This window comes from Prionailurus bengalensis, chromosome C2, assembly GCF_016509475.1.
Source record: "Prionailurus bengalensis isolate Pbe53 chromosome C2, Fcat_Pben_1.1_paternal_pri, whole genome shotgun sequence".
Taxonomy (NCBI): domain Eukaryota; kingdom Metazoa; phylum Chordata; class Mammalia; order Carnivora; family Felidae; genus Prionailurus; species Prionailurus bengalensis.
Window position 1 is genome coordinate 11,732,231 of NC_057350.1, and position 27,149 is coordinate 11,759,379.

The 27,149-nt window shown below is 38.4% G+C and overlaps 3 protein-coding genes across 7 annotated transcripts in view; 2 read left to right on the plus strand and 1 right to left on the minus strand.

Annotated features, from left to right (window-relative positions):
- Positions 1-4,904, plus strand: part of CRYZL1 (crystallin zeta like 1) — a 35,183-nt gene extending 30,279 nt beyond the window's left edge. Inside the window, exons 11-14 of one of the 2 annotated variants that reach the window (XM_043593696.1) lie at positions 292-413; positions 1,212-1,317; positions 3,799-3,844; positions 4,373-4,904. In XM_043593696.1, coding sequence (XP_043449631.1) covers positions 292-413; positions 1,212-1,317; positions 3,799-3,844; positions 4,373-4,472 — 374 coding nt within the window. In that variant the 3' untranslated portion in view covers positions 4,473-4,904. Of the gene's footprint in view, positions 1-291; positions 414-1,211; positions 1,318-3,794; positions 3,845-4,372 lie in introns of both variants that reach the window. The other variant, XM_043593697.1, reaches the window with a different exon arrangement.
- Positions 4,905-5,471: 567 nt separating this feature from the next.
- On the plus strand, positions 5,472-26,726 carry DONSON (DNA replication fork stabilization factor DONSON). Of its 2 annotated transcripts, XM_043593695.1 has the most exons (11): positions 5,472-5,866; positions 6,597-6,677; positions 7,996-8,199; positions 9,153-9,331; positions 10,054-10,232; positions 11,409-11,490; positions 11,600-11,704; positions 12,642-12,840; positions 13,952-14,164; positions 15,010-15,155; positions 26,671-26,726. In XM_043593695.1, exons 1-10 carry the CDS (start codon positions 5,558-5,560, stop codon positions 15,145-15,147), a joined length of 1,689 nt encoding a protein of 562 aa, XP_043449630.1. In that variant the 5' UTR covers positions 5,472-5,557; the 3' UTR covers positions 15,148-15,155; positions 26,671-26,726. The 2 variants fall into 2 exon arrangements, with proteins under 2 accessions (XP_043449630.1, XP_043449629.1); XM_043593694.1 differs by lacking the exon at positions 26,671-26,726 and having other exon boundaries at positions 15,010-18,055.
- SON (SON DNA and RNA binding protein) overlaps positions 16,000-27,149 on the minus strand; it is a 33,048-nt gene continuing 21,898 nt past the window's right edge. The window contains exons 7-12 of one of the 3 annotated variants that reach the window (XM_043593685.1): positions 26,125-26,235; positions 24,838-24,954; positions 20,521-20,668; positions 17,865-17,936; positions 17,642-17,757; positions 16,000-17,061 (exon numbers count right to left, since the gene is read on the minus strand). In XM_043593685.1, coding sequence (XP_043449620.1) covers positions 16,903-17,061; positions 17,642-17,757; positions 17,865-17,936; positions 20,521-20,668; positions 24,838-24,954; positions 26,125-26,235 — 723 coding nt within the window. In that variant the 3' untranslated portion in view covers positions 16,000-16,902. Of the gene's footprint in view, positions 17,115-17,641; positions 17,758-17,864; positions 17,937-20,520; positions 20,669-21,342; positions 21,423-24,837; positions 24,955-26,124; positions 26,236-27,149 lie in introns of those variants that run through there. The other 2 variants (XM_043593686.1, XM_043593687.1) reach the window with 2 other exon arrangements.

Consider the following 27,149-nt stretch of genomic DNA (forward strand, 5'->3'; position numbering starts at 1 on the left):
GTTATTAGTAAAGAGGTTATGTTACCTTGCCTGGTTTTCAAATGAAAATAAGTTTTTTTCTTTAGTTATTTTACTTATAATTAAATCTAGAGTAAATTCTATGGCCAGTTTTAATGCAAAAAGTATATTTTAAGGTGTCTGAATATATTGTGTGTTATTGTTGCTAACTTTCTCATTCCTACATTAAAAAGTGAAGAAGACTGGTTTGAAGAATAAATTTTTGCCAGATTACTATAAAATATATCTCTTGTCTCTCTCTCTCTCTCTTTTTTTAAACTACTCCCTTGTAAGTGAGATTATATAGTAAAGATGATGAACCAGCTGTAAAATTACAACTACTACCACATAAACATGATATCATCACACTTCTTGGTGTTGGAGGCCATTGGGTAACAACAGAAGAAAACCTGCAGGTATTATCAGAAACAATAAAGCATTACTATTACACTAAAAGGATGTAATTAACAAAGAATAATGCCTAAGTCTCTTGAGGCAAGATGTAGAGAAATTATAAATTCTGAATTATACCTGTTTCCAAAGAAATGTAGCTTTCTTTTTTTACTTTAGGTATATATCAGCCAAAATGTAGAAATAGTGCGTAGGAGAGGAGTTCATTCAACTTTCATTTAGTGGTTTGGAATTTTTTAGTAGTATTTTGAATTTTGAATTTTTTAGTAGTATTTCAAATAAGGTTTTTTTTTTTTTTTCTTAGTAACAACATTGTTGACATATACGTACCAAAATATTTTCTATATAAAATTATGACAGCTTCCCAGTTATTCAAATTGGAATTTACTACATACGTGTGTTTATACATTGTGTACCAAAATTATATTTCTCAACAGTATTCAAATTAAATACTATCGTGGTTGATATGCAAATACCATAGTTCTCCTATATTAATCTTCACTGATTTTCCGACATCCTCATGAAGATAACTGGTAAGTTGCAGCCAGAAATCTCAGTGCTCACACGTGCACTTGTGAATGTGTACACACAGGCTACCACTCTGTCATCTCTACAATGGCCTTTTGGACAATGAATTAGAAAAGAAAACATTACAGTTTACATATTGTTGCTGAAGTTTGTGTGCTGATTATTTGTGCTTTGGGTATTTAATTTGCATAGAAGTTTTTCTGGCTCAAGATAACAATCATCCTTCTGCTATTAAACTCACAGTAAATGATCAATCTTTGTGTATTCTCTCCAAGTTGGATCCTCCAGATAGCCATTGCCTTTTCCTCAAGGGAGCGACGGTGGCTTTCCTTAATGATGAAGTTTGGAATTTGTCAAATGTACAACAGGGAAAATATCTTTATATCCTTTTTTATCTACTGACTTGAGTTTCTGGCTTGAAATTTACCATGTACTCTCATCATTAAATTCTTTAATAATGATAATTAATAATAGTAGCTAACTTTCATTGAGATGGCAAACAATATTCCAAGTGCTCTGTAGGTATTAATTTATTTAAACATGGAAACAGCACTATGAAGTGTAAATACTATCATTATCCCTCTCTCACAGGTGAAGAAACTGAAGCACAGAAAGGTTAATACATGCCCAAGGATGCAGCTAGAAAGTGGTGGGACAGGAATCACCCAGACAGTCTTGCTGGTTTGTGAGTTGAATGGGAGAGAAACCATAAGATCCATGCAAAATTTTGTTTCATTTTCAACTTGTCATTACAGAAATTACACATCGCCTTGACAGGCTGCATCCTTAATCTAAGCTATCATGGAGCTATTAGAGAAGACATTTCAGAATGCCTATCTGCATTAAAGAGTTTGTGGGGTGTTGTAAGATTAGCAGTGCCAGGAAATCTTGGTCAAATGAAGATGGGTTTGATTTTTTCTTTTTATGGAATTCATTTAGAGAAAAATCTGGTGAATGAAGCCAAATCATTCCAGTTTTGGTGAAAGTAATGAAATATTATCTTGAGAATGTGAAATCAGTTCCAAAAGAATGGTCCAATTCTCTTTAGAGCAGGGTCAAACTTAAGAATAAAACTTTTACTTCGGAGGTAACTGTTTTAAAGGCCGCTGCACTTGGTAAAAATTTTAATATATTGGATAAAATATAAGTTCTTATTACTAATAGGGTATATCTGTGTGTGAAGAAAGACACTTTCATAGCCGTGAGTTTCTCTCTACTGAATATCATACTTTGCTTTTGTTAAATGTGTGTATATACATATGGTACTTATAAGGCCCACCTCCTCTAAGAGCAATGACAATTCAGAGCTTTCAAATAGGAATATTTAATTAGTACCCTGCATATGTTGAGTTTTAAAAAATACATTTCTTTCTCTTTTTTTAAGATTTTAAGCAATTTCTACACCCACTATGGGGCTCGAACCCACAACTTCGAGATCAGGAGTCACCTGCTCTACCAGCTAAGCCAGCTAGGCGCCCCTACAAAATACATTTCAAAACTGGAAATTTCCCTTAATGTAGTGAATGTGTGAGTTTAAAATATTTCTGATTAAATATTTTTCTATTAAATTTGGAAAGTAAACTGAATTTTTAACTCTCTAGAAGAATTCTTCAGATTTCAATTTTAAGCAACTTAATTGTCCACTAATGTTGTAATTGTCAAGAATATCATGGGACGATGGGACACTTGGGTGGCTCAGTTGGTTAAGTATGCGACTCTTGATTTCATCTCAGTTCGTGATCTCATGGTTCATGCCCGTGAGCCCATGGTTCATGGGTTCGAGCCCCACATCAGGCTCCATGATGACAACATGGAGCCGGCTTGGGATTCTCTCCCTCTCCTCTCTGGTCCTCCCCTGCACTCTTGTGTACTCTCTCTCTCCCTCTCTCTCAAAATAAAATAAACTGAAAAAAAGAATATCATGGGATGTTAACAATAGAGAATACCATGTGTTAAGAGGACCATTAGATGGCGTGTTTTGAATCTTCCATGTCAGTAGCTGGGCTGGCTGCTTTGCCCGTGTTACTTAATTCCCTATACACACTCTCTCAGAGTTACTGTTGGCATTTTCGTTTAACAGAAGTAGAGAATTTGTAGTATGTGAATATTCTTTAGGTCCTTTTTAAGAAAATCTATAAAATGGTTTGTGTTCATGCTTTCTAATGTACATTTTCTAAAGTCCTGAATTCTAAAGTCCCGGAATCAGACTTTAGTCCTCATTTGTGGGGACCCCTCAGCGGGTTCACACATGAGCCAGTTGCTGCTTGTGATTTAACAGAGACCTTCCAACTGTGTGATTATATGGCATGTGTCATTCGCTAGCACTAGCAATCACATACTCTCAATCCTAGTATTATAATTTCAATTGAATGACTACATGTTTTTTTAATTTTACAGTATTTTTTACTCCCTTCACGACAAACCACAGTTTAACTTTTCTGCACACAAATTTTGAGCTAATTAGCGGCCAGTTTCGTAAATAAATGTGCACCTAACATAAGAGACGTGAGTGCTAAAATTGTTTTTTAACTAAAAATATCATACATAGTGCTAAAAGGCAAAGCTGACACCATTTTATTTCTCCAGGCTGGAGATAACATTAGTCATTACTTAGGACCAGGCATTAGGCTTGCTTCTTTCGTCACTTGTCCTTAGACGTTTAGGCCCTCTTCTGTCGCCACTTCTCTCAGGTCGGTTCCGCATTTCCCTGTGTTCTAGGTAAACTTCACAGCCTACAGTATTTCTGTAACTTAGCTTCTCAAACTTCTGAGAGTGCTGAACTTAAATGGGTGACCTGCCCAACATCTTCCCTTGTTCAGTTCTCCCTGTCTTAATTGCCACCTTAACGATCTTTCCAGCTACGTATCTTAAAGGATGTGATGGAGAAGTTGTCAAGTGGTGTTTTTAGGTACGCTAAGTAACCAATCACTCTTGTTTATTTTTCTGTTGTCAAGGAGGTAAGGCAAGCATTTCTGCTTCTGTTTCAGTATTCACAGCATATTTTAATGCCTCCATGTTTTACTATTTTGTTTAAATAGCTGCTCTTTAGTATTCCTCCAAGTGTATCTTGTGATACACCAATAAGTATTCCCTAAGATAGAAGTGGCCGGTGATTTCTCCTTATGCCGTTCCATATGGCACCACACCACCTTTGCTTTTCTCGTCACCCTTCCGAGAGCAACGTGAAATAACCAATAGCTCGAGAAGAGGGAAAAGTACAGTTGTGGTTTTTAAAGTTGGATCTGGGAGTGGATAAAGTAGGCATTTTTCCCCTTCAAAATTTAACCACTTTTACCGTTGGAAATACTAATGGATGAGTTTGTTTGGATTATTTAAAGCAATAGAGTTGAACTATAGCAGTTGTCAACTAGCATCCTATGTGTTCTACTCATCTCTACCTTGACCTAACTTTTCTAATAATTTCATTCTTCTTCAGGCCTCAGTTGGATGAACCCATTCCACTATATGAGGCGAAAGTTTCCATGGAAGTTGTTCAGCAAAATCAAGGAAGAAAAAAGCAAGTTGTTCAATTTTAATTTTGTTTTTTCTCAGACATCAGTCGGACAAACCCCTTCCAATACTCGAAGCCAGTTTCCTTGGAAATTGTCCAGAAAAGTCAAGGAAGTTAAAAGCAAGTTGTTCGGTTTTCCTGCTGTGAGTCAACATGCTCAAAGTTACTTGAAATTTTTGAGAAGTATTTGAAAAATTACAAAAACGGTCAAGACAGTTCTGTAACATCCACAGGGAATATTCTGAAATTCGTTTTGGTCGTTTCCATACATTTGCCTCGATTATGAAATTCTTTCCATGAAGAAACTACTTTTGAGAAAAGCCATGCTACTCTATTGATAAAGTTGTCTTTTGGTACGTCAAAATAACATTTTGTATCCACTCCGTTCTCAGTACCATCCGTCCTTAGCCAGCCTTTGCTGTCGTAATTTAATCGTTTGAATATATTTTCAAATCTCAAAAGATCTAGTCCATAGACACTTTAAAATTTTTTCAAGTATTCATTTATTTCAGGGTTTCCTCGGGATCAAACGGCACCATCACCATAACTTGCCGGCGGCAGCTGCAGTGTGTGCGGGGTGGGGGGCCGGGGGGGGGGGGGGGGGGGCTGCTGTGGCGTCGCGTGCGCCGGGGGATAGGAGGCCGCGCTGATTTCCTGGCAGGGTTCTCTATTTTGGGCAGGGGGATGTTGGCGCAGGCCCTTCTCCCCAGCTCTAGACGTCGCCACTGCCCTCCGTAAGCTTATCGAAGCAGCGGCTCAAGGGTGACGTCTCCTTTTTCCTCCGAGCGCCTAGTCCTGAGCTCGCGCCATCCCTGCTTCGGATTTAAACAGCGGTCAGCTGTTCCGGTGCCGGATAGGGGAGTGCACATCGGTGCCCTGGACCGCGTATTTCCCAGCTACTTCTACCCTCGAAAAGACTAGGGTCCAGGACCTACGCGGGACGCCGGGACTCCGGACCGGAGCGGAGAGCGGGAGCGGGAGCGGGGCCGCTCGGACAGCCGACGGCGCACGCGCTCGATGCGCGTTGGGGGCGGGGCTGCGTCGGGGCGGGGCCAGCGCGCGCGGGAAGCGCCCACGGGGAGGCCGGCCGGCTCCTCAGCGCCGCGCGTCATGGCCATCTCGGTTCCCGGCTACTCGCCCAGTTTCAGGAAGCCTCCCGAGACTTTGCGGCTCCGACGGAAAAGGGTCCGGAGCCTTGAGGCCGCCGCTTCACCCAGGGAGCAGCCCGAGCCGGTGCCCCGCCGCGCCGCTCTGGCCGCCGGGCTGCTCCTCCGCCCCTTCCCGGCGGCTGCTGGCAGAGGCGGCGGCGGCCCGGCCGCGGCCCGCAGGAACCCCTTCGCCCGCCTGGACAATCGGCCGCCGGCCGCCGCGGAGCCCCCCGACGGGCCGCCCCGCGGCCAGCAGGAGGCGCAGGACCCGGTGAGTGTCGAGGGGCCCTCGTAGTGGACTCGGCTGTGAATTGGGGCAAGTTCTGGGGTTCGAGGCGAAACGGGCGCGGAGAGCGGTGGCCGCCGCGGTATCGGGGCCCAGAGCCTCGGGAGGGGCTGCTCTGAGAGGCGGGCTCTGTGGGAAGTGCGCCCCGCGGGCGGCTCGCGTCGGCCGGTCCTGAGGGAAGCGGAGGGCACTGAGCGCGCACCCCCGCGGCCGGGCCCGGGACGGACGAGTTCGGGCCGCCGCCTCCTGGGGGTTAGGGACCGGTGGGGAGACAGCTCGAAAGATCCGGGAACAACTCGTCGTGGAAGGCCACTTCGACGGGACGATCACTGGGGACCCTCCTTCCCTCTGTGATTCAGAGCCTCCCTTTCTGACGCGCTCGAAAATACTCTGGAGATGGAGGAATGTTGAGGATTCCTGGGGTCCCAATTGCCTGGCTTTTTTTTTTTTTTTTTTTTAATCCCAAAGCCTTTTGGGTCTTTTTGCGGTTTCTCCATCAATCACGAGAAGCCCAATCACCGGCCTTTTGTCCCCTCGATTTTGATAGTAAAGTTCAGACACGAAACAAGCGAAGCGCCGACCTATTAATTGGGGGGCATGTGAATGCCCGCACTTGGCATTTATTGAGGAACGTGGGTCGGGTGAAGCTCTGCGCCTCTTTAAAGCAAACCCCAGCATCGTTTACGATTTAAAAGCACCATTTTTCCCTCCTCAGTGTTTAGATTCTAATCAAGAAAATGATTTGCTCTGGGAAGAGAAGTTCCCCGAAAGAACAGCCGTGGCCGAGTTACTCCAGGTAATAGTCCTTGAATGTCATCAGAATGCGTATTCTTAGAATCTACGCCCTAGCTCTCAGAAGCATTGACTTGGCAAATCGTTTGGCAGAGTGCTGAGGGCGTGATCACCCTTACCAGGGGAAGAGATGGCGTCAGCACCGTAATTGCCTTTGGATGATGTAGGCATGCTGTTTGTAATGGTACCACCGCTAAGGTTGGTGTAGATAGAGGATTTCCTTCGACCTCCAGCAGTTTTGTGACACCGTCCCTCTGTGGGTAGCGACAGCCCCAGCTGGTCACTCCACACGCAGCTGCTTTTTGAAGGTAGTCCTTAACTGACTCTTCGGACTAGATCCCCACGTGACCGCCACAGGTTGTGGCGGGTCGCTGACCCTTGCCGACCTCACCACAGCACACACAGTCTTGATTCCATTCCCCAGGTACTCCTGTTGTGATAGTTCAGCAAAGGCATAGGGGCGCCTGGGCGGCTGTCGGGTGTCCAGCTCATGTCATGATCTCACGGTCTGTGAGCTCGAGCCCTGTGTCAGGCTCTGTGCTGACAGCCCAGAGCCTGGAGCCAGCTTTGGATTCTGCGTCTCCGTCCCTCGCTCTCTGCCCCTCCCCCACTCACACTCCATCTCAGAAATGAATAAATGTTGAAAAACAGAACAAAAAACAAATGCATAGTTTGTCCTAATAGGAGCAGGCTAGAAGAGCTCTCCAAGACCCAGTCTCCCTTTCTTGTAAATAAAAGGTCTTCACAGAGTGTATTAGAAATAATTCTCCCTTCCCTGTTTTTTTGTGATGTTACCTTAAGGAATTATTGTAAGTGAGAATATTGACTTGAAAGTACAGCAAAACAGCTTGGAAAGAAATTTTTGAGATCAAGAAATGGGTCTTAGGTAACATTATGGCCTCTAAGAGCCCTACCTAAGTTACCTGCAGGAGCAGCTTAGCCCTGCTTCCAGAGTTTTAGAGGCTTAGAAGGTGCTTTTTGGGGAAGATTTCTGCTTTGATAGCAATATCAATAGTAGATTTTTTTTAAATCATCATCATGGAAATAGTATATGCCTCTTATAACTGAACTATGTAAAACTAAAAGGTAAAATGTACCCCTTCACCACTACCACCTGTATAAATTCCCACTTCCCAGAGAAAGGCACTGTCAACAGCTTAGTCTAACTCTTTCTAGAGTTTTTCATAGTGTGTAGTATATTTTCAGTGTTATTATAGTTTATAAAATTTTGACATTTTAGTGATCATGTTGGTAAAATATGTAGATTGAAGGAGGTTTTTTCCGGTACTCTACTAATTTTTATGTTCTTTGTTTTCTAAAAGACTCCACAAGTATCATTCTCCAAATCTGATATTCCATCCTCAGAAAGTACTGAGTTACCTGTGGACTGGAGTATTAAAACTCGACTCCTTTTCACCTCTTCTCAACCCTTTACCTGGGCAGATCATTTGAAAGCACAGGAAGAGGCTCAAGGTATCATCCAGCATTGTAGGGCAACAGAAGTTACTTTGCCTCAAAGTATACAGGTAATTCTGAAAGAAAAGGAGTATGTTTTAAAGTATCAAATTAATTGTAAAATGTATTTCTCTGCAAAATGTCACAGAAATTTCCTTCTAGTAAGTTTTTCTTCCGACATTTAAAGACACAAGGACGTGAGAAATTTTAAATTTCCCAAGTGGTGCTTTCAAACAGTTTTTTCTATCAGATTCAATAACTGCCTGTTAAATTTAGAGACCTGTCCTAACAACTAGTTAATGTTACAGGCAGGAATTGTTTGAACTAAACTATTCTTTTCTAGGCCTTTTGAGGAAAAAAAATATAAGGGAAAGAAATGAAAAGCTATTGAGTAGGATTGCAAAGGCAGATTGGTTACACTATTGATTTTCTGACATAATGTATACTCTTTTTTTTTATACACACTAATTGTGACTACCTGGTTGATAGTCTGTGTAATGTAGTAAAGTGAATGAGTTCTAGAATGGTTTTAGAGAAATGTAATTGCATTGCTTTCAGGCAGCTCATCAACTCAAACTAGGTTAAAAGCGATTACCTAAAAGAGGTCTTGGTACTTCTTTTTTAATAAATAGATCAGGATGATGTATGATTTCGCATTACCCATTTTCACTAGCTACTGTTGAAACACAGTTGTGTGCGGAGAGGAGTTGAACATAGCGTTACTTATATACAATATATATCCCCACCTGTAACCCTACCCTAATGATGACAGAGATAGTTATTCTCAGGAGAAAACAGGAGAGATGGGAGTCCCATCTGTGTTTAAGTCTTCCTTCTGATGTGGTTCAACATACAATAAACATTGGCAAGAATAAACTACATTTTAGCTCCCGTAACAGTTATTAATACTTTCCTATAGGAAACCGTAAATATTCTCAGAATAAGTGGCATGTTCAGTATTTTTTAATGAAATTTTATACTTCTAATGTGGCAAAAACTGTCCGATATCATCTCTGGATTTTAGGATCCCAAACTCTCCACTGAGCTCCGATGTGCCTTCCAGCAGAGCCTTATCTACTGGCTCCACCCTGCCTTTCCTTGGCTACCTCTGTTCCCTCGCATTGGAGCTGATAGAAAAATGACTGGAAAGATAAGCCCTTGGTCAAATGATGAAACCTTGCAACACATTTTAATGAGTGATTGGTAAGATTAGTAAAAACTTGTGCATCCCAGTAGTAAATTTTACTTTTTAACAGTGTTCTCTGTTATTTATGATACAGGAATGTGTAGTGGTAAAAGGATCTCTGTGTCCTTCTGAATTATTTTATCTAAACTGTTAATAGCCAGCATTTAAATTACTTTTTTTTCTATTCTTTATGCAATTGTGGAAGTGCGGTAAGTGTTCTATAAATACATGCAAACGTTCTTTTACATTACTTCTTGTCAGTGGCCGCTTCCTTTCTCAGCAGAAGCTGCTCAGAGAAAGTCAGCACCCAGTTACCAAGTAAGTTTTGTTTAAAGAAAAAATGACTAGTGTTTAAGCGGTCAGCACTATTTGTTAAAGTATTTAGAAGTCATCAGTGAGTCCCATGACCGGTTTTAGTCCTTTTAAAAGCCAAGTTATGCGGGTGCCTGGGTGGCTCAGTCAGTTAAGCATCTGACTGTTGATATCTGCTCAGGCCTTGATCTCAAGGTTGTGAGTTCAAGCCTCATGTTGGGCTCCATTACTGGGTGTGAAGCCTACTTAAAAAACAAAATATAAATAAAAGCCAAGTTATGTACATAGTGGCAAAAATTTAAATCATTATCTATAATATTTGTGTTGTGTTTTAAATTAAATGAGTATCAAACTGAATTATAAAAATAATTTTAGATGTTAAGCTAAATGTGTAATAATACCTAAGGAAAATTTTTTTGCTTCAAAGGTCTGTGAGCTTCACTTCTCTATATAATTTGCTGAAGACAAAACTTTGCCCATATTTCTACGTTTGTACCTATCAGTTTACTATCCTGTTCCGTGCAGCAGGCTTAGCAGGAAATGATGTAATCACAGCTCTCGTGTCTCCGACAACTAGAGGAATAAGAGAAGCTATGAAAAATGAAGGTAAAACTATAGGTTTAAAATGAGAATACCACACTATATAGTAAGCACTTAAAAGCTAAAATGTGAGGGGTGCCTGGGTGGCTCAGTCGGTTAAGCATCCAGCTTCATCTCAGGTCATGATCCCATGGGTCATGGGTTCCAGCCCTCTGACAGCTCAGAGCCTGGACCCTGCTTCAGATTCTGTGCCTCCCTCTCTCTCTGCCCCTCTCCCACTTGTTCATCCTCTCTCTCTATCTCTCTGTCTCTCTGTGTCTCTCTCACACACACACACACACACACAAATAAACATTGAAAAAAAGCTAAAATGTAAATTGTCTTTTTACCAGTTGAATTGTTTTCTACCAGTTTTACCTATATTTTTTAAGAAACATCTTTATTTCTATTTTTTTTTCCAGCAGTGATTTAAGTTGTCTCCTAAATTACTTAGCTTTAAGTTAATAGTGTTCCCTTTTCTGACCTGATAAACACATATTGGACTGGAAAGTTTCCATCTGAATAGAATTTCCTCTAGAAACTCCTTTATAGCAGAAATTACCTACCCCCTTTTAAAAACACAATTTTCAAACTGGGTCAACCATTAATGCTCATGAAATCTATATAGTGGGCTCAATCAGCACTTTTTTAAAAAAAAATGAAACAGTATCGGGTGCCTGGGTGGCTCAGTCAGTTAAACGTTTGACTCTTGATTTGGGTTCACTCAGGTCATGATTCCAAGGTCATGGGACCGAGTCCCTCATTGGGCTTTGCACTGAGCGTGAAGCTTGCTTAAGGTTTTTTCTCTCTCTCTCTGCCCTTCCCCTGCTGACTGACTCTCACAAAAAAAGAAAAAAGAAAAGAAACCGAGTAGAATGTACTTTAGGAAAGAGTACTATACATGTAGTGAGAGTATGTATTGTTTCCTCAACCTTTTGTTTCAAGGAGGTAGGGTGTGTGTGTGTGTGTGTGTGTGTGTGTGTGTGTGTGTGTGTGTGTGAGAGAGAGAGAGAGAGAGAGAGAGAGAGAGAGAGAGAGAGAGAGATGGGCTACTGTCCAGAAAGTATGAAAGCTATTCCCTTAATAGAGCAAGTTTATAAACTCAAATCTTCAAATTTTATACTCTCTAAAAGGGCACACTTGTTAAGTTCTTGTAGACAATATTAAAACTCAGTTAAATTTTTCTTTTATTTACTCATGTAGGTATTGAATTTTCTCTGCCGTTAATAAAAGAAAATGGCTATCAGAAGAAAAAGACATCTGGAACAAGCTTGGGAAATGGAGAGTATGTGATTAATATTTTATATCAACCAGTGACTTGCGGACTCAGTGCAATAGTTTTGTAGAGGAAACAGCTTTATGAAATGGAAACTCTAACTATAACAATTTCCTAGGGAACAAGTAATCAGTGATGATGATGAAGATGAAAGTTTTTCCTGGCTGGAAGAGATAGGTGTGCAAGACAAAATTAAAAAACCAGACATACTCTCTATCAAGCTGTATCCTTTCAGTTGTGTTAACTAGAAATGATTTTTGTTCAATTAAGTTAGTGATCAATGTAATGTTGATTGGTAATTTTATTTGACTATAAATCTTAAAATATTTTAAGTTGCTATTTAAACTAATTCGTGGGGCACCTGGGTGGCTTAATTGGTTGGGCATCTGACTTTGGCTCAGGTCATTATCTCGCAGTCTGTGAGTTCAAGCTCCATGTCGGGCTCTGTGCTGACAGCTCAAAACCTGGAGCCTGATTTAGATTTTGTCTCCCTCTCTCTCTGCCCCTCCCCCACTAGCACTCTGTCTCACTCTCTCTCAAAAATAAAATTAAAATATTAAAAAAATTTTTTTTAAACTAATTCTCTATCATGACATTAAAAAACTCCCTAAGTGGGGCGCCTGGGTGGCGCAGTCGGTTAAGCATCCGACTTCAGCCAGGTCACGATCTCGCGGTCCGTGAGTTCGAGCCCCGCGTCAGGCTCTGGGCTGATGGCTCAGAGCCTGGAGCCTGTTTCCGATTCTGTGTCTCCCTCTCTCTCTGCCCCTCCCCCGTTCATGCTCTGTCTCTCTCTGTCCCAAAAATAAATAAACGTTGAAAAAAAAAAATTAAAAAAAAAAAAAAAAAAACTCCCTAAGTATCAGTAAACCATGAATAATTATTACTAAACCATTTTTTTAAAAATGAAAACATTCTATATACAACATATTTTTGACTAAGGAACACATTTGTTTTTGTTAGGTATCAAATTTCTAGCAAATTCAGAGGGTCAAAGAAATTTTGATTTAAACAGATAACCTTATAATTGCAACTAAGTGGGATAGCAAGAACATTTCCAGTTCCGAGTGGGAAGAAAGGGTCCCGGGTGATTTAGAATCAGGATGACTTTTTCCCACTGGTATGGGATTTCCATTTGCGAGTTCCTTGACTGTCATCTTCAGACGCAAAGAGAAACATGAAGTGCAAATGGACCACAGACCTGAGTCTGTTGTGTTGGTGAAGGGAATGAACACCCTTACATTGCTGAATTTTTTGATAAACTCTAAGAGTTTAATTGCAAGCTCAGGCCCACAGGCAGGACTCCCACCAACCCTCTTATCCCCTGTAGCTTTCCGAGGTGCCACAATGCAAATGCTTAAGGTAATGAAAGGGGGAAAAAATTCTAATTTTCATAAACTGGCCTTTTAAGAAGAACTGAAGAACAAATTCTTGATTTGTTTTTAATAACTCCTAGCATTTTGCATGGTGCATATTATTTCGCTTTCCTCCCAGCAAAAAAATTCGTTGATCTAAAGGTGTATCAAAAGAATTATGTGCAAATATGAATTATATGAAATGTTTTATTTGAATTATATGAAAATGAATGAATGAATGAAAATGAATATGATTGGCAGCAAAAGCACCTTGGTGTTCCTTTTTTCCCACATGGAAAAGTTGCTTAATCTCATTTTGTCTCACTTTTTAACTGGCGAAAGAACATAGCCAAACATGTTGTGTTAAATTATAGATCTCAAAACCTATATCATGAATAAGTGAAAAGAGTAGTTGTGTGTCCATATTTTTTTAAAAAATTACGCATATAAATATAAAATACATATTGAACGTTAATAGCAGAATTGAATTTTTATTTTTGTCCAGTATTCTGCATTGAAAATATACCACTGAATTGGGGTGGAAGGTTAAAAAGGGGCAAAGGGGAGTGGGAAGTATGTGCTTCCAGTTACAGAATGAATTAAGTCAAAGGGACGAAAGGTAACAGTGTCGGGCATATAGTCAATGGCATAATAGTGTTATATGGTGACAGATGGTAGCTACACTTGTGAACACAGCATATAGAGTTGTAGAATCCCTGTTGTACACCTGAAACTAATGTGACATTGGGTGTCAACTACCATTAAAAATTTTAATAAAAATATATAAATCAGGATACCATATGAAAAATTGTATTTTGTAGAACATACTGAGACTGAGTCCTAATTTGGAGATGTGCTCTAGATGGAGAATTAACATTTTTACTCATATAACATTCTTTTGATGTCATATGAACTACTTTGTGCTATACTCACAAGTGTAGTTACTGTCACCATACAATGCTATTATAATACCACTGACTGACTGTATTCCCTCTATGCTGTACCTTTTAGTCTACAACTGTTAAAGAGGGAAACCCAAATGAAGTTACTGAACAAATCTTTAGGGACAAAAGCTTGAGAGATGGTGACCATAATTTTTTCTTTAAATTTTCTTGAAGGCACGAAGTGTAAATGTGAAGACACAAGCTGTTTCTGGATACAAAGATCAATTTAGTTTGGAGATTACAGGTCCTATCATGCCTCATTCTCTACATTCTGTGACCATGCTACTCAAATCTTCACAGAATGGGTCATTTTCTGCTGGACTGTATACACATGAGCCAACTGCTGTATTTAATATCTGCCTGCCAGCGAATAAAATACTGGATAAGGTAAGTAGACAGCTGTAAGCATATTTCATTGTAGCTAGTTTCCTCAGATGGGAGAAATCGATGATTTGCAATGAGCCAAACTTGTATCTCAGGTTATTCGACTGTACTGTTTATCAATCACAGTTACTAAGATGAAGGGATAAGGTCTGGTTTTTTTAGGGGTAAATTTTATGAATTTAGATTGTTGTACTCAATAATGACTAAAGAACTTTCCAAACAAAAAGAAAAGGCAAGTTATTTTCATGGCTATCTCAGATCCAGAACGTAATACTGCTAAATACCTTTATTATAAACAACTATGGATATTTAACCATTATTTGCCTTTAATTTTGGACATAGTAAGGTTTTCATTCACAGGTTATAATTAAGGCCTTTAAAACTGCCTCATGCTTCTATCATTTGCCAGATTTCTAAAAATGACCAAAACTGTGTATTTCTGGATGCTATTGCTAGAGGTGAAAATTTTTAGCATCAATTTCTATTGATAATGAACTGCCTTTACCTCATAAACATGAATTAGGGCATCTGTTTGTCAAAATTCCCATGGTAATTTTAAAAATCTGAGTGTTCAAGGGTGCCTGGCTGACTCAGTTGGTAGAGCATGCGACTCTAGCCAGGGTTGGGAGTTCAAGCCCCGCTTTGCATGCGGAGCCTCTGAAAAATAAAGGGGCAGCCAGCTGGCTCAGCCTGAAGAGCATGTGCCTTTTTGCCAGCGTCATGAGTTCGAGCCCCACAGTGGGTATAGAGATTTCTAAAATATATATATATATACTTAAAAATAAGCAAAATCTCAGTGTCCAAAGACTGATGTGCTTCTTGACTAACTTGAATACAAATTTCCATAGGAGACACTTCAGGAGGAGCTTGGTAACTGTGGGTTGCACCCTAAGACTCTGGACCAACTTAGTCAAATACCAACACTGGGAAAATCATCTTTACGGCTTGTGGAATTGAGTGACTTCGTTTATAATTGGAGATCCTGAACACCAAAGTAAGCCTAAAAGGAATCTTTGAGGAAAAAGCCTTCTAGCAAGGAAATTCAAGATTCTTATACCTTTGGCTCTAAAGTTCATTTTGGAAGTTAAAGGAATAGAACTTTAAAATATTCAAGTGTTGATAAACAACCTTTTAGCTTAATTTTTATTACGTGCATTAAGCAAAAGGATTAAGGCTTTAAATCAACATTTTGTTTTTACTATTCTGATTAGATAATTCAGGTATAAAGAGAACTCCCAACTCTTAAAAAAAACCTCAGAAACTTGAATGAGACTTCCAGACCCTTACAACCTAATTATAAACGGAGTAGAAAACGGAGTATTATGAATGTCAGTGTTGCCTTGCAAATGGCAAATTGAAGCTAAGTATTAATTATCTACTGGCATTTTGTGACTGATGGCATCAGGGCAAAACCGTATTTGACAATTTACCTATACCTACAGTTACATGCAGGTTCTGTAGACAAATTCGTATTTGTAGACAAATAGCTAATTGTTGATGTCTCTACCTTAGTTGCCTTCATTCTCATTTCTAATTCCTCTATTTTCAAATATATTAAATTTGTTTTTTTTAATGCATGTTAATTCAAAGAGGGGTATTTTGTATTCCACATAGAATAGTGTTAATTGTAAAGTGTGCTCAGCTGTCATGGTAAAGGAGTATTTAATGTTCTTGTAGGTATTTGTGTGTGTGGCACGTGCGAGTGTGTGTGTTGTGTGTGTAATTCAAATTTCCTTAAAATAAAAGGACGTAGAAATCAAAAGCACTGGGTAAAGAAATGACAATATTTAGTGAAGAAGTATGTGTTCACTTTATGACCCAAAAAATAAGACACCACATTTATTCCAGAGAAGTTTATATTTGGGCCTTAAGCTTTTGAAAATAAAGTTTAGAGACATAGCATTATGAATACCACTGTAATACACATGAAATATTCTATCAGACCCTAAAAATTAACATAAACTTAAACTTTCTCAGTCAACAAAATAGTGGCTGGGTGCCGATTTTATTAGATAAGTTGGTTACAGCATTTTAATTATCATTTAACGTCTATCTAGGTGTAGCTGAAATTCAAAATGCACATCAAAGTAAAACTATATCACAACTCAATGCCATACTAAATGTACTTGGCCTCTGCAGTAGAATTCTAATCGGACTTCATTTTGACTCCCTTCTCATGGCCCAAGTGGCTTTGATGGGAATGCAGGACTTAGTGCTGATCATCACACAACATACCACTTTCTTTTTATAACCTCTACAAAATTTTAAGGGGAGATGGTGGCATTAGCCCTGTGGAACAGATCTTGATTACCTCAATAACACTGGCCCAGTATCTGTCCAGCAGAACCCATTGTGAACTAGTACAAGGTGCACAGCCCTTCACTGATTACAGGCAAGTGTTACAGCAGCCTAGCCATAAGGAAGGGAGGTTACATCATAGTACAAAATACAGTATAAAAGCGTTATTTAACATTCCACACTGAAGATTACGGATGCCTTCAAACAATCGTTTGGATGTTAGCCACTTAAACAAATACATCACTAAGGTAAACAATATAAACATACCAAAACCCTGTATGGTTAAATACAATTTCCATGGTACAAAAATCAAAGCCTGGAGATGTTTGTACAGATTGCTTTTTACACAATGTCTTAAATTGCCAAATATTTACAACATTAAAGAGGAAATACATTTTGATGCAGAGTAAAATTATCTGAAATGATTAATATAAAACCTCAATCTATCTACGTGAGGCACTCCTGAAGCAAGTGGCATTAGCCATGAGGTCCTTTGGTACAAGGCCCATTGCTTGAAGAACCACAGTAGCTGCTGTGGCTTTAGCATGCTTCTTATTAGGGCTGGCAAAGCTGGGCTGGTAAGCGCTTCCATTTATCAATACCTATTCAAGAAAAACATACAATTGGGCTGGTAAGGGCTTCCATTTCTCAATACCTATTCAAGAAAAACATACAATAAGAACAGCATCAAACTTTAATATCTATTAGCTTTGTATTTTTTCACTAAATGCTAGAAAAATAATTCACAAAAACTATAAAACCCATACTATGGAAGTCAAATTAATCTCAACCCAGAAGCAGCAAATCATTTAGGAAAAGGGACTACAAATTAAGGTCTTCAAATTGAAGGGGCATGGGGAAAGGGGATGGAGAAATCCCTGATAAAGCTACTAAATTAACACTAAATTAATTCCCCATGTTCCACTAGAAAATGTCAACAAATTCTTCACCAGATTTTGCCCACATCTTTCCCTCCAACATTTTTGAAAAATAGGATATTAACAGGTCATATTAAAAGTATACTTAAATATTTAAAAACCCTACCACTTCTACCCACACATCTATTCACTCCCAACCCACAATGTATCAATATTGTGACAATACAGTGCTTTTCCCTCACCCTCTAAGGTTAAGTCATCAAATTAGTAGGGGTATATAATTAATGCACAAATTCATATTTACCCTAAAGAGAAAATGTTTGCGATGATCAGGGCCACTATCATGGACCAAGAGAAATTCTGGTGGTTGCCACCTTCTCTTATTACAGATTTCCATCAAAGCAGACACAGGATGTTTGCCTGCAGAGAAAAAAAAAATAACTTGTTAATTATTTCTACTGTCTGTGGCAACAGATTATGAATTCAAGTTGGGGATGGGACAAGAGGAAATTTAAATGTATGCTCACCTGACAGATCTTTCATTGCAGCAGAGAAGTTCCCAGACCTCTTTTGTGCTCTTTCTCCTACTGCAACAAGACCTTTAAAATAAAAAGCCAATGTTCACTGAATAAATCCCAAAGCACCATTCAAAATTATATAAACACAATGATTCCCTCTGTAGGAACCTGAATCTCAATAAAATATTCAACTCCCACTACCCCTGATTTTTATATCATTTGACTTCTATTTTGCTGTTTCAATATATAAATCTTTATCATTTACCTTGGTATTAGAAACTGTACAAAAATCAAACGTTCAGAAAACCTAGTATATAAATATGTATATAAATTAAGTGCCATAGTTAACAACTACAGGTCTGTTTCTTTTTAAGTTTAAAAACTAGAGGCTATTACAAGTGCAATCTAAGGTTCCCCATTCCTTAAAAAATGATGGCTCAGTTAATTAAGTTCCCCAGATGGTGAGGCTTTTAGGCCACACACCCCCCCCCCAAAAAAAAACTAAAAGGGAGACGCTGTCTCTATAGATGAACGTGTCCCTTTTCTCCCCCAGCAAACAACCCCTTTCTGACTTATCAAATGAAGATATTCTCAAAAGACAAACATAATCTCACTGTATAACCTCCCTTTCCAAAGGGATTTAGCTGTATCACTACCCAAAATCAACACTTTCCTGACTTCCATTTCTCCTAGGGGGAATTCTTCAACTAGTTCTTCATTAATTCTGCTAGTATGCTTCTCCAAACCCAACACCTGTCACAGAATTCCAAAGATGATGTTCCCTGGAATTATGCAATGCCTTCACAGATATTTTCTTCCAAAAAACCACCTTTTAGGACTCAAAAAAATCTATTCAACTTGTAGAAGTAATACAATGTCAATGTGACATAATCAGTACAATGTCCTTTTCTAATTTAGAGTCTGAATTAACGCTTATTAGCACAGGATGATTCTCATGCTATTTCTAGCCTACTTGGAATTATTACCAATAAACTCCCTACAATTTGAAAAAAGTGGCATCACAGTATTCTATGTGGATGAGAATGTAGAATTTCTGAAGCAAAACATTTTATAAGACACAGTTTGGTCAGAGCTAGTTCGTTTCCAATTAAGAATAATTTAACTGCATCATCTCCAACTTAATTCAATTCTCTGATTACAAAGATAAGGAAAATTCTAGTGTTCAACTTTACAGTTTTTAAAAATCAGGCTTATCCAAGCTATTGAAATCATATTGAGCTGACATTGAGCCATTTGATTCTACTTAAAACATAATTCCAAGGGAAGAATTTAAAAGGTACCAGCTGGCTGTTCTCAATAAGCACTAAGTGTATTTTTAATACTCAGCAACTGCATGCAAGCTATACAGAGAGATCCCCATGAGTAGCAAAGCTCCAAGGTGCCCCAAGAACAAGAAAATATGAAGAGCTAACATTGCTGCCAGCAACTGCTCTACTATTCTCCATCCCCAATCCAAGAAAACTCAATTATGGAGCTTAAAAAGGGATATGCAGACTCTTGATTTCGGCTCAGGTCATGATCTCGCAGTTTGTGGGTTAGGGCCCCACGTCGGGCTGCATGGTGACGGTGCAGAGCCTACTTGGGATTCTCCACCTCTCTGCCCTTTCCCCACTCTCTCAAAATAAACTCAGAAAAAGAGACATGCAAAAAAGGGTTTATAAGGTGAAGACAAAACAGCACTCTAGTAAGAAATAAGGAGACTATATAAGATAAAATATTTGAAAAAGAAATAAATCCTAGAAACAAGTGTATGTTCCCCATCAAGAGAAAGCAAAATGGGGATTCCATTTCCTAAACGTGAAACATAGGGGGTGCCTGGGTGGCTCAGTCGGTTAAGCATAGCCTTCGGTTCAGGTCATGACCTTGTGAGTTTGAGCCCCACATGGGGCTCTGTGCTGACAGCTCAGAGCCAGGAGCCTGCTTCACCTGCCCCTCCCGGGCTCACACTTGCGCCTCTGTCTCTCAGTAATGAATAAAAGGTTAAAAAAAAAAAAAAAAAAAAAAAAGCTAGTTAAAATTTCAGTCACACTGATATATGCCTACTTCCTTATTATTTAGCATCTTAACTACAACTGCCTTTTAAAAGCCCAAATTAGTGACTTCATCTGTATTTATACAAGCTGTCACGAATGGGTTAAACTTTTGTTTCCTAACAAACAGCTGTATATATGCTCCAGTAAAGCATCAAGGATACCAAAATGTAAGAAGATTACTATGTGTGTGTATTTATTTATTTATTTACTTATTATTTACTTAAAGATGGGGCTGCTGGTGGGCTCTGTTGGTACAGCATATGACTCTTGATCTCAGGGTCGCGAGTTCAAGCCCCATAGTGGGCAAAGAGCTTACTTAAAAAAAAAAAAAAAAATCTACGAAGGTAATGAAACCCTAAGTGGTTTTTTTTAATATTACTTATTTATTTTGCAATAAATAAATTTATTTTAGGGGCAAATGAGGGGGCAAAGAGAATCCCAAGCAGGCTCCACAATGTCAGCACAGAGCCCAACACAGGGCTTGATCTCACAAACCGTGAGACCTGAGCTAAAACCAAGAATCAGATGCTTAACCGACTGACCCACCCAGGAGCCCCGAAACCTTAAATATTAAAGAAGGTGTAATAAACATTCCCAGAACAATGTGTTACCTTTTCGGTCTGTCTTAAAATCAACTAGGATAGGTTCCTTATTTCCTTCTTTGTTTTTTCCTAATCCTTCTCCTTCTCTCCAGCCCATTTTTCTCATCAAAACGGCTCCCATTCCTCCAGTTACCGGGGCTGCTCTTAAGAACTGATCCTATCCAAAGAAAGAAAGGTAAAATGTCCCCATTTCAGAGTTAGAATTTGACTACAAATGCAGTGTAATTTTAAAAAAAAAAAATCTTATTTTACTTCTAGATCTGATACAGCAATTAAATTTAAGTTTCTATACTTATATACATACTGTAGTGTGGATGCTAATTATTTTCACATTAACATAATATTTTGAAAGTCAAATAAGGCAAATAAATGGCAGTTTAAAACAGTAGCCCTCCTGCCCCCCTCCAAAAAAAAAAAAAAAAAAATTAGAACACTCCTGTTTTCGTCCACTATTTAGGTTCACTGGTATCTCTTCTTAGCTTGCAAAATAAAAAGAAGGCAATGTTAAAACAGTCAATAATATTAATTGTCCCAGGTGTACCTAGTTAATGAATAAAGCCCAGAAATCATTTAGAAATAGTTTGGACACTGAAGCAGCATACTGTTAACATCCCAAGTTTTCTTTCCCACTCTACCTTAAAGCAAGTATAAATATTTTACTTAGAAAATCCCTATGAACCAAAAGGTAAAAATCTTTAAATTCTATTTACACAGTAAGAAATGGACAGTCACATAAAATACCCTGTCATTATACCAAACTGAATTTGAATGCTTTTAAATCCTAGCTTGATGTTAAAAGACTTTTAAAAAACTCCTTAAACGTTTACATACCTAGGCCTCGGTAGCAGCAGTGTTGTGAATAGTAGGGCTGGCACTGACCGGGGCAAGAAGACAGCTACAAGGATTTGGCCCTGAAACAAGTTTCCATACAGAGGGGTGAAAGTTCACAGGTTATTCTGTGAACAGTCATCTCTCTTGTATCCAACCCACTGAACCATAATTTCCATCAAAGCAGCAAACCACTTAATGTCTTAAGATGCACAACTATATACATTAGCATGGTCAACAGTCATTTTCACACATTAAGAAATAAATATGTGATGCCTCTATTTTAAAGGACATCCATGTACACAGAACAGATGAATTCTACTGTTGATCTTTATTGGCCATTTTCCTTTTAATTTATAACATCTCAAAATCCTGCTTTACTCTCCCCTTGTTCTTAAATTTTAGACTTATGTTCTCTAGCAAATATATAGCAAAAGTCATTAACTTATCAACAGAGGGAGTCAAAAATTTGGTATCTCTGGGAAGAGTATGCATTAGTCATTTCCTATATTGATAAGTTAATGCTAAACTTTTAAAATCTTATTTTTACACAGTAGTAAAACTGTATTATTTTTTCCCCCAGCTTTGTAAATTATATGCTGGGGAAAAACATGCCAATGATGTGTGACTAGACATTAAGTACAACTAGGTGCTCTGATGGAAGGAGGCAGCTGTGGAGGTAAAAACATACCCCTGGTTCAGTTCCTTATTTGGTGCAGGCCATGCAGTGTTGATGTATAGAGAAAAGTTAGCTGATGCTTGGATATCAACTGCCTTGTTGCTACACACCTAAAATGACTTTTACTTACTTCCAGGTTCATCCGCCCCTCTTTTCCAGGCAACACTCCTAAAAAAAAGGGCAACTGTGCAGAGTATAATACAAAACCCCAAATAACCCAGGCTTCCGACTCGGTTTCCATTCTCTACTATCTTCATGTTTCTTTACCCCATTGTGTATATAGTTCACCAAAAAGCTGCTTAATCTAATGAGTATAATAGTAAACAATACTCATCGGGTCATCAGGTCATGTCCAAATCACTTAATTCCAGAAAATAAAGGTTCTTTTAAATCCGTAAGCACTTAAAAATGTCTTACTGACATAATAATGGTAAAACTCCCATCTTTTTTCATCTAAGAATATACTGCAACAAACTAAAAATGAATATGGACTATGTCGGCATTCCATGTGGTTTTTAACATAAAGGAGGGTGTTAGGCTAGTGCAAGGCAAGAAAAACTATGTGATCATTGAAAGTTTTCTAAACACAACAAAGAGACCATTGACAGTGAAGATAAATGATAAATTTCCAGCTAATGACTTTTCCACATTTTTATAAATGTTCATTCCTTCCTTGATATCAGTAGCAAATATTCTTCTGTAAACATATAAATGGGAGTTTTCCTAAAAGCAATGCTTTCTTGTTATTATTTAAAAACTTTCATGAACACATCTCATAATTTATCAAAATGCCTTACATGTACATTTAAAATAATGTGATTGAAAATCTGTCAACTGCCTACATGACTAGAAATCAAAACTTTAAGGGAAAGTTTGCAAGAACCAATTTTAATCAGTAGAAGATTCATTTTTGCAAGTTATGTTAACATGATTTTTAGAACTATATAAGCATTATGGATCAGTACTTCATTATACAAATGAAGACCAAAATTTTACAATGGAATCACATTCAGAAGTTCCTACCTAGTAATGTACAAGACTATTTAATTTTTATCTGCCTAAACACCCACGTAAGCTTCAAGTCTAACTTCCTGAAATACTGAGACTCAAGCTTCAAGATTAAATAATATTAAAGAATTAAAACTATTGAAATAGGTGTATATAATTCTTCCCAATGAGATGAAGGCCATTTTCAAATACTATCCAAATCACTCTACTTTAAATACTATAATTGGTCCAAAATGAACTCAAAATTAAAAATATTTTTACTAGATTTTCATTTTTTTCCAACACCGACCCCTAGTAAATGACATGAAAGTTGTAAATTTTTAATGAATCTGGCCATATACTCACTAAACACATATTAGTGTACCTAAATGTACCAAAAATGGCAGGTAAATTGAGGATGTATCATGTTTTATATTAATTTGTTAATAAGAGGATCAACAGAGATAATGCTATCAAAACTGAAACGTTATGAGATTAAAATATCCAAAGCAACCAAAATCTCATTTTGCGGAAATTCAGCTCATTCACTGGCAATCATAGCAATTCTTCATAGGTGCCCATCACGTTATTAATTATTGCCCTGTGAAGCAGTAATAAGAACTTGTCTTCTCATGACACTTGGGAGACTGAAATTCCAAGTATATTACTTGCCCATGATCACAAAAGCAGTCAGGAGTACAGCGGGATAAAGAAACCTTCCCAATCCTTAGACCACGCAGCCTCCCAGTTTCAGCACTGCCATACTGCCAGTACTCCTGAAACAAATGTCCCATCACCCATCCAACCAAGCCACATCCCTTCATCAGAAGGCATTTCTTTAGAAAGCCCTTCTTAACCACCTAAGACTCCCCCAACAATGAGGCAGCCGTAGGTGGAGTTCACAGGTCTCACTGCAGGAATCTGAAACCAGGAGCACCTACATCTTCACAGCACGAGGCGTCCATCCTCTCCCTTGAATTTAGGTCTTACATATCCTGTTTTTTCAGGAGATCAGTGGTTCTCAAATTGAGCCTGTGGATCACCAGAGGCCACCAGGGCCTAAATGGTGGTCCACAGATAGCATTCTCCATCCCCACTCCACCCCCTTCACCACCCCTTCAGCACTGCCCACCGTCCCCCCCCCCCCCGCCCCCAGTCCAACCATCCTCCCCAGCCTTCCGGTCCCATGGCAAGATCACCACATGCAGTGCTAATACTGGGGCCTCCCAACCAACTTGCTATAACCAGCAGCTGACAACCACAGGGATCGGGGTGATCACCAGAAGGGTGAGAAATAAGGGCCAAGAGAGCTTACAAGAGGGCACAGGCACTAAAGAAGGGGAAAGAAGGACAGAGGAGCAAAGAAATGGAAAATCTGGGTGGTAAGAGGGCTCTTGGGGACAGTGATCCACCAAAAATAAACCTGTAATAAAGTATCCCATGATGAGAAAAAATTTGAGAACCACTGCTTTGAAATCATTAGATTAGTAGTCCAACAGGAACTGTGGAACATTCTGAACAGCACCTGAGATACACTGTTAGCATTCAAAACACAGTTTTTAAAAAACCACCCCCAAAAAGACCAGCAGCAGCAATAACAAATAACTTCAGGATATAAACTGAGTGGCTCTTGAGCCTTATTTATACATTTGCCATTGTCTCATGAATCAGGTCCATCTTCAGTGTCCATCCTAGAGTATGCACACATAGCAAATTTACTCATGAACTTTGGTTATAGTTACTGGCCTCTCCGTGCATTTTTAATAAAACATTTTCTAAAAAAAATCTTAACTTTGTAGTTGGACACTTTTGTACGTGCATATGTTGTGTACCTTTTTAATCCAGGCTTGGGCACCAGTATTAGCCAACTGTTCTTGTGTCAGAACCTGTACTCCTGTACTTCCGGTGAATTGGCCGGGAATGGAGTTCAGCTGAGCCCAGGCATCAATCTGAAGAAAAAAAAAAAGATGCCTCAATCAACTGAGTAAAATTACTTGTCTAGTCAAAAATGCCCACTGGTTTATTTCACTAAATGAAATGGTTTTATTTAGTTCTTGAAAAGGCTGAATAAGACTTATTCAACTTTTAGAACAATTTGATGAATGCATACATATTTAAAATGTTTTCTTAAAAGCAGAACTTTGATAACATTCAGTGGGTCCCATTAGTAACAAGATTTGAGATGTACGTCTAACAACTGAAAAGCATTAACGATAATACTCATTCTCCAAAATATCACATGGATACATGAATACAGAAAAGAGTTTCATGCAGCACAGGATCCCTGCCCTCTGCTTTATGTACCTCATATAAATGCAATCTAATAAATGTTATGATCGCCTGAGTTTTTAATTAATTACCTTCTTTGTGGTATTAGAAATCCAGAATTCAAGAGACATGCTTAAGGAGTAATAAATGCAGGGAATTATTCAAACCCAGAAAACAGCCTTTTTTAAAAACTGAGCCCTACATTAATCACCAGCATTTATTGTGATGGTTAAAGAATCAGTTGTCCTTCAAAGTATATTTGCTAATAAACATTGGTATTGTTAGGTAGTGTATTTATCTGTCTGAACATGTATTTGTCGTTTCTATATAGATCTACCACGGGAATGTAGAAGACAAAAGGAAAAGCTGTCCACTGTTAAAAATTTAAGTCTAGACTCTGGCCTCAGACTGCCTAATCACTTTTTTTTTTTTTAATTCCAGTGTAGCTAACGTGCAGTGTTACAGTTGTTTCAGGCTGACTAACCACTCTTTACTCAGTTTCCTCAGCTGGAAAATGGGACATCATAATAGTACCTACATCTCACAGAGCTATGATGGACACATAGCTACTTTTATATTCCAGATTACAAACTCAGTAAGAGCAGGGATTTTTTTTCTATTTTAACTCTCTTAAACATTAGTTCCTGCCACACAGTACACAATACACATTTACTGAGTGAATGACCATGCCCCAAAATCACTTTCATTTAAAATAAGCTAATTACAATAAATTACTTATTTCCTTGGATTTTTAGGACCTACATTTCAACAGCATGCCACAGAATTTACTTATGTCACAACCATCTAATTAGTTAAATTCTCATTTAGCAGACATTAAAACTGCTACATACCCTTTCCTGAGCTCGATTTAACATGCTCATGGCTTCAAGGTCAAATGCATTCTCACTTAGTCTTTTCTGAGCAAGTGCCCGTTCACTCATTGCTGTAGAGATGTCCACAGGCTAAGAAAGAAAACATAGATAATTATCTCAAATTATGATAGACCCCCTAAATTCTAAAAAGTGCTCATATCTTTAGTTGCTACATATCAAAAATGAAACAGTAATCTTACATATTAATAATCTTGTAAAGTACAGAAAAGATACCAAGAAGTAAAAGAAACTTGGAAAGCAGATGAGGATCATTTAAGGTAAGTTACACGCTATCAGAGGCAGCAGCTGAACTCAACCCAACATCTGAACTTCAAATTTCATATTTTCTACTGTATTTTCTACTGTATCAAATTATGATCACAGAAAATTGCACAAAGAACTTAAAACTCTCTAGCCTTCACTAACAAAACAGTCATTTACAAAAACTGGTACTTTTTTCAACTGTTTTGGAACTATTAATTTTATATTCATGAGCAATTTTCATTTTATCCTATTTCTTTTTAGCATAATGTTCAGAAGCAATAAGGTTCTTGAGTAAGCAAGCAGAAAACCACTATCAGGTCAGTTGGTCTTTTACTCCTCTGCACATCTTTTCACCTTCTTGCAGTTGCTCAGAGATACAGTTTGGTCTTAAGAACTCCATTTCTTCAAAGAATGTATTTACTATATACATAAACGAATCCTTTGTTTTCAGTTTATATGTATTAATGACCCAAATTAAAATATTTCTGGGGGGGTACATAACAACATGAACCAACACATTTAAAATTAAATATGTCTGAAATATCTTAGGTCCTCCTTTTCAAAGCTCATATCCTACCTGTAAAAATGTTATGCTAAGCAGAGGTGACTTCATGGTTTAACTTTTTAAAACGTTTCATAATGTCCAGAAAAATTCTTAAAGAACAAATCCCCAATTTATCAGATTTGTGGAAGGCTCAACCATAAAAGGAAAAACACATCAAGTAAGTATTTGATGTTCT

Excerpts from the sequence above, each read along its gene's own strand:
- DONSON (XM_043593695.1), top strand. The coding sequence starts at position 5,558 with ATGGCCATCTCGGTTCCCGGCTACTCGCCCAGTTTCAGGAAGCCTCCC. Across the intron at positions 5,867-6,596 it reads AGCAGGAGGCGCAGGACCCG|TGTTTAGATTCTAATCAAGA; the intron begins GTGAGTGTCGAG and ends TTCCCTCCTCAG. Across the intron at positions 11,705-12,641 it reads GACATACTCTCTATCAAGCT|ACGCAAAGAGAAACATGAAG; the intron begins GTATCCTTTCAG and ends TGTCATCTTCAG.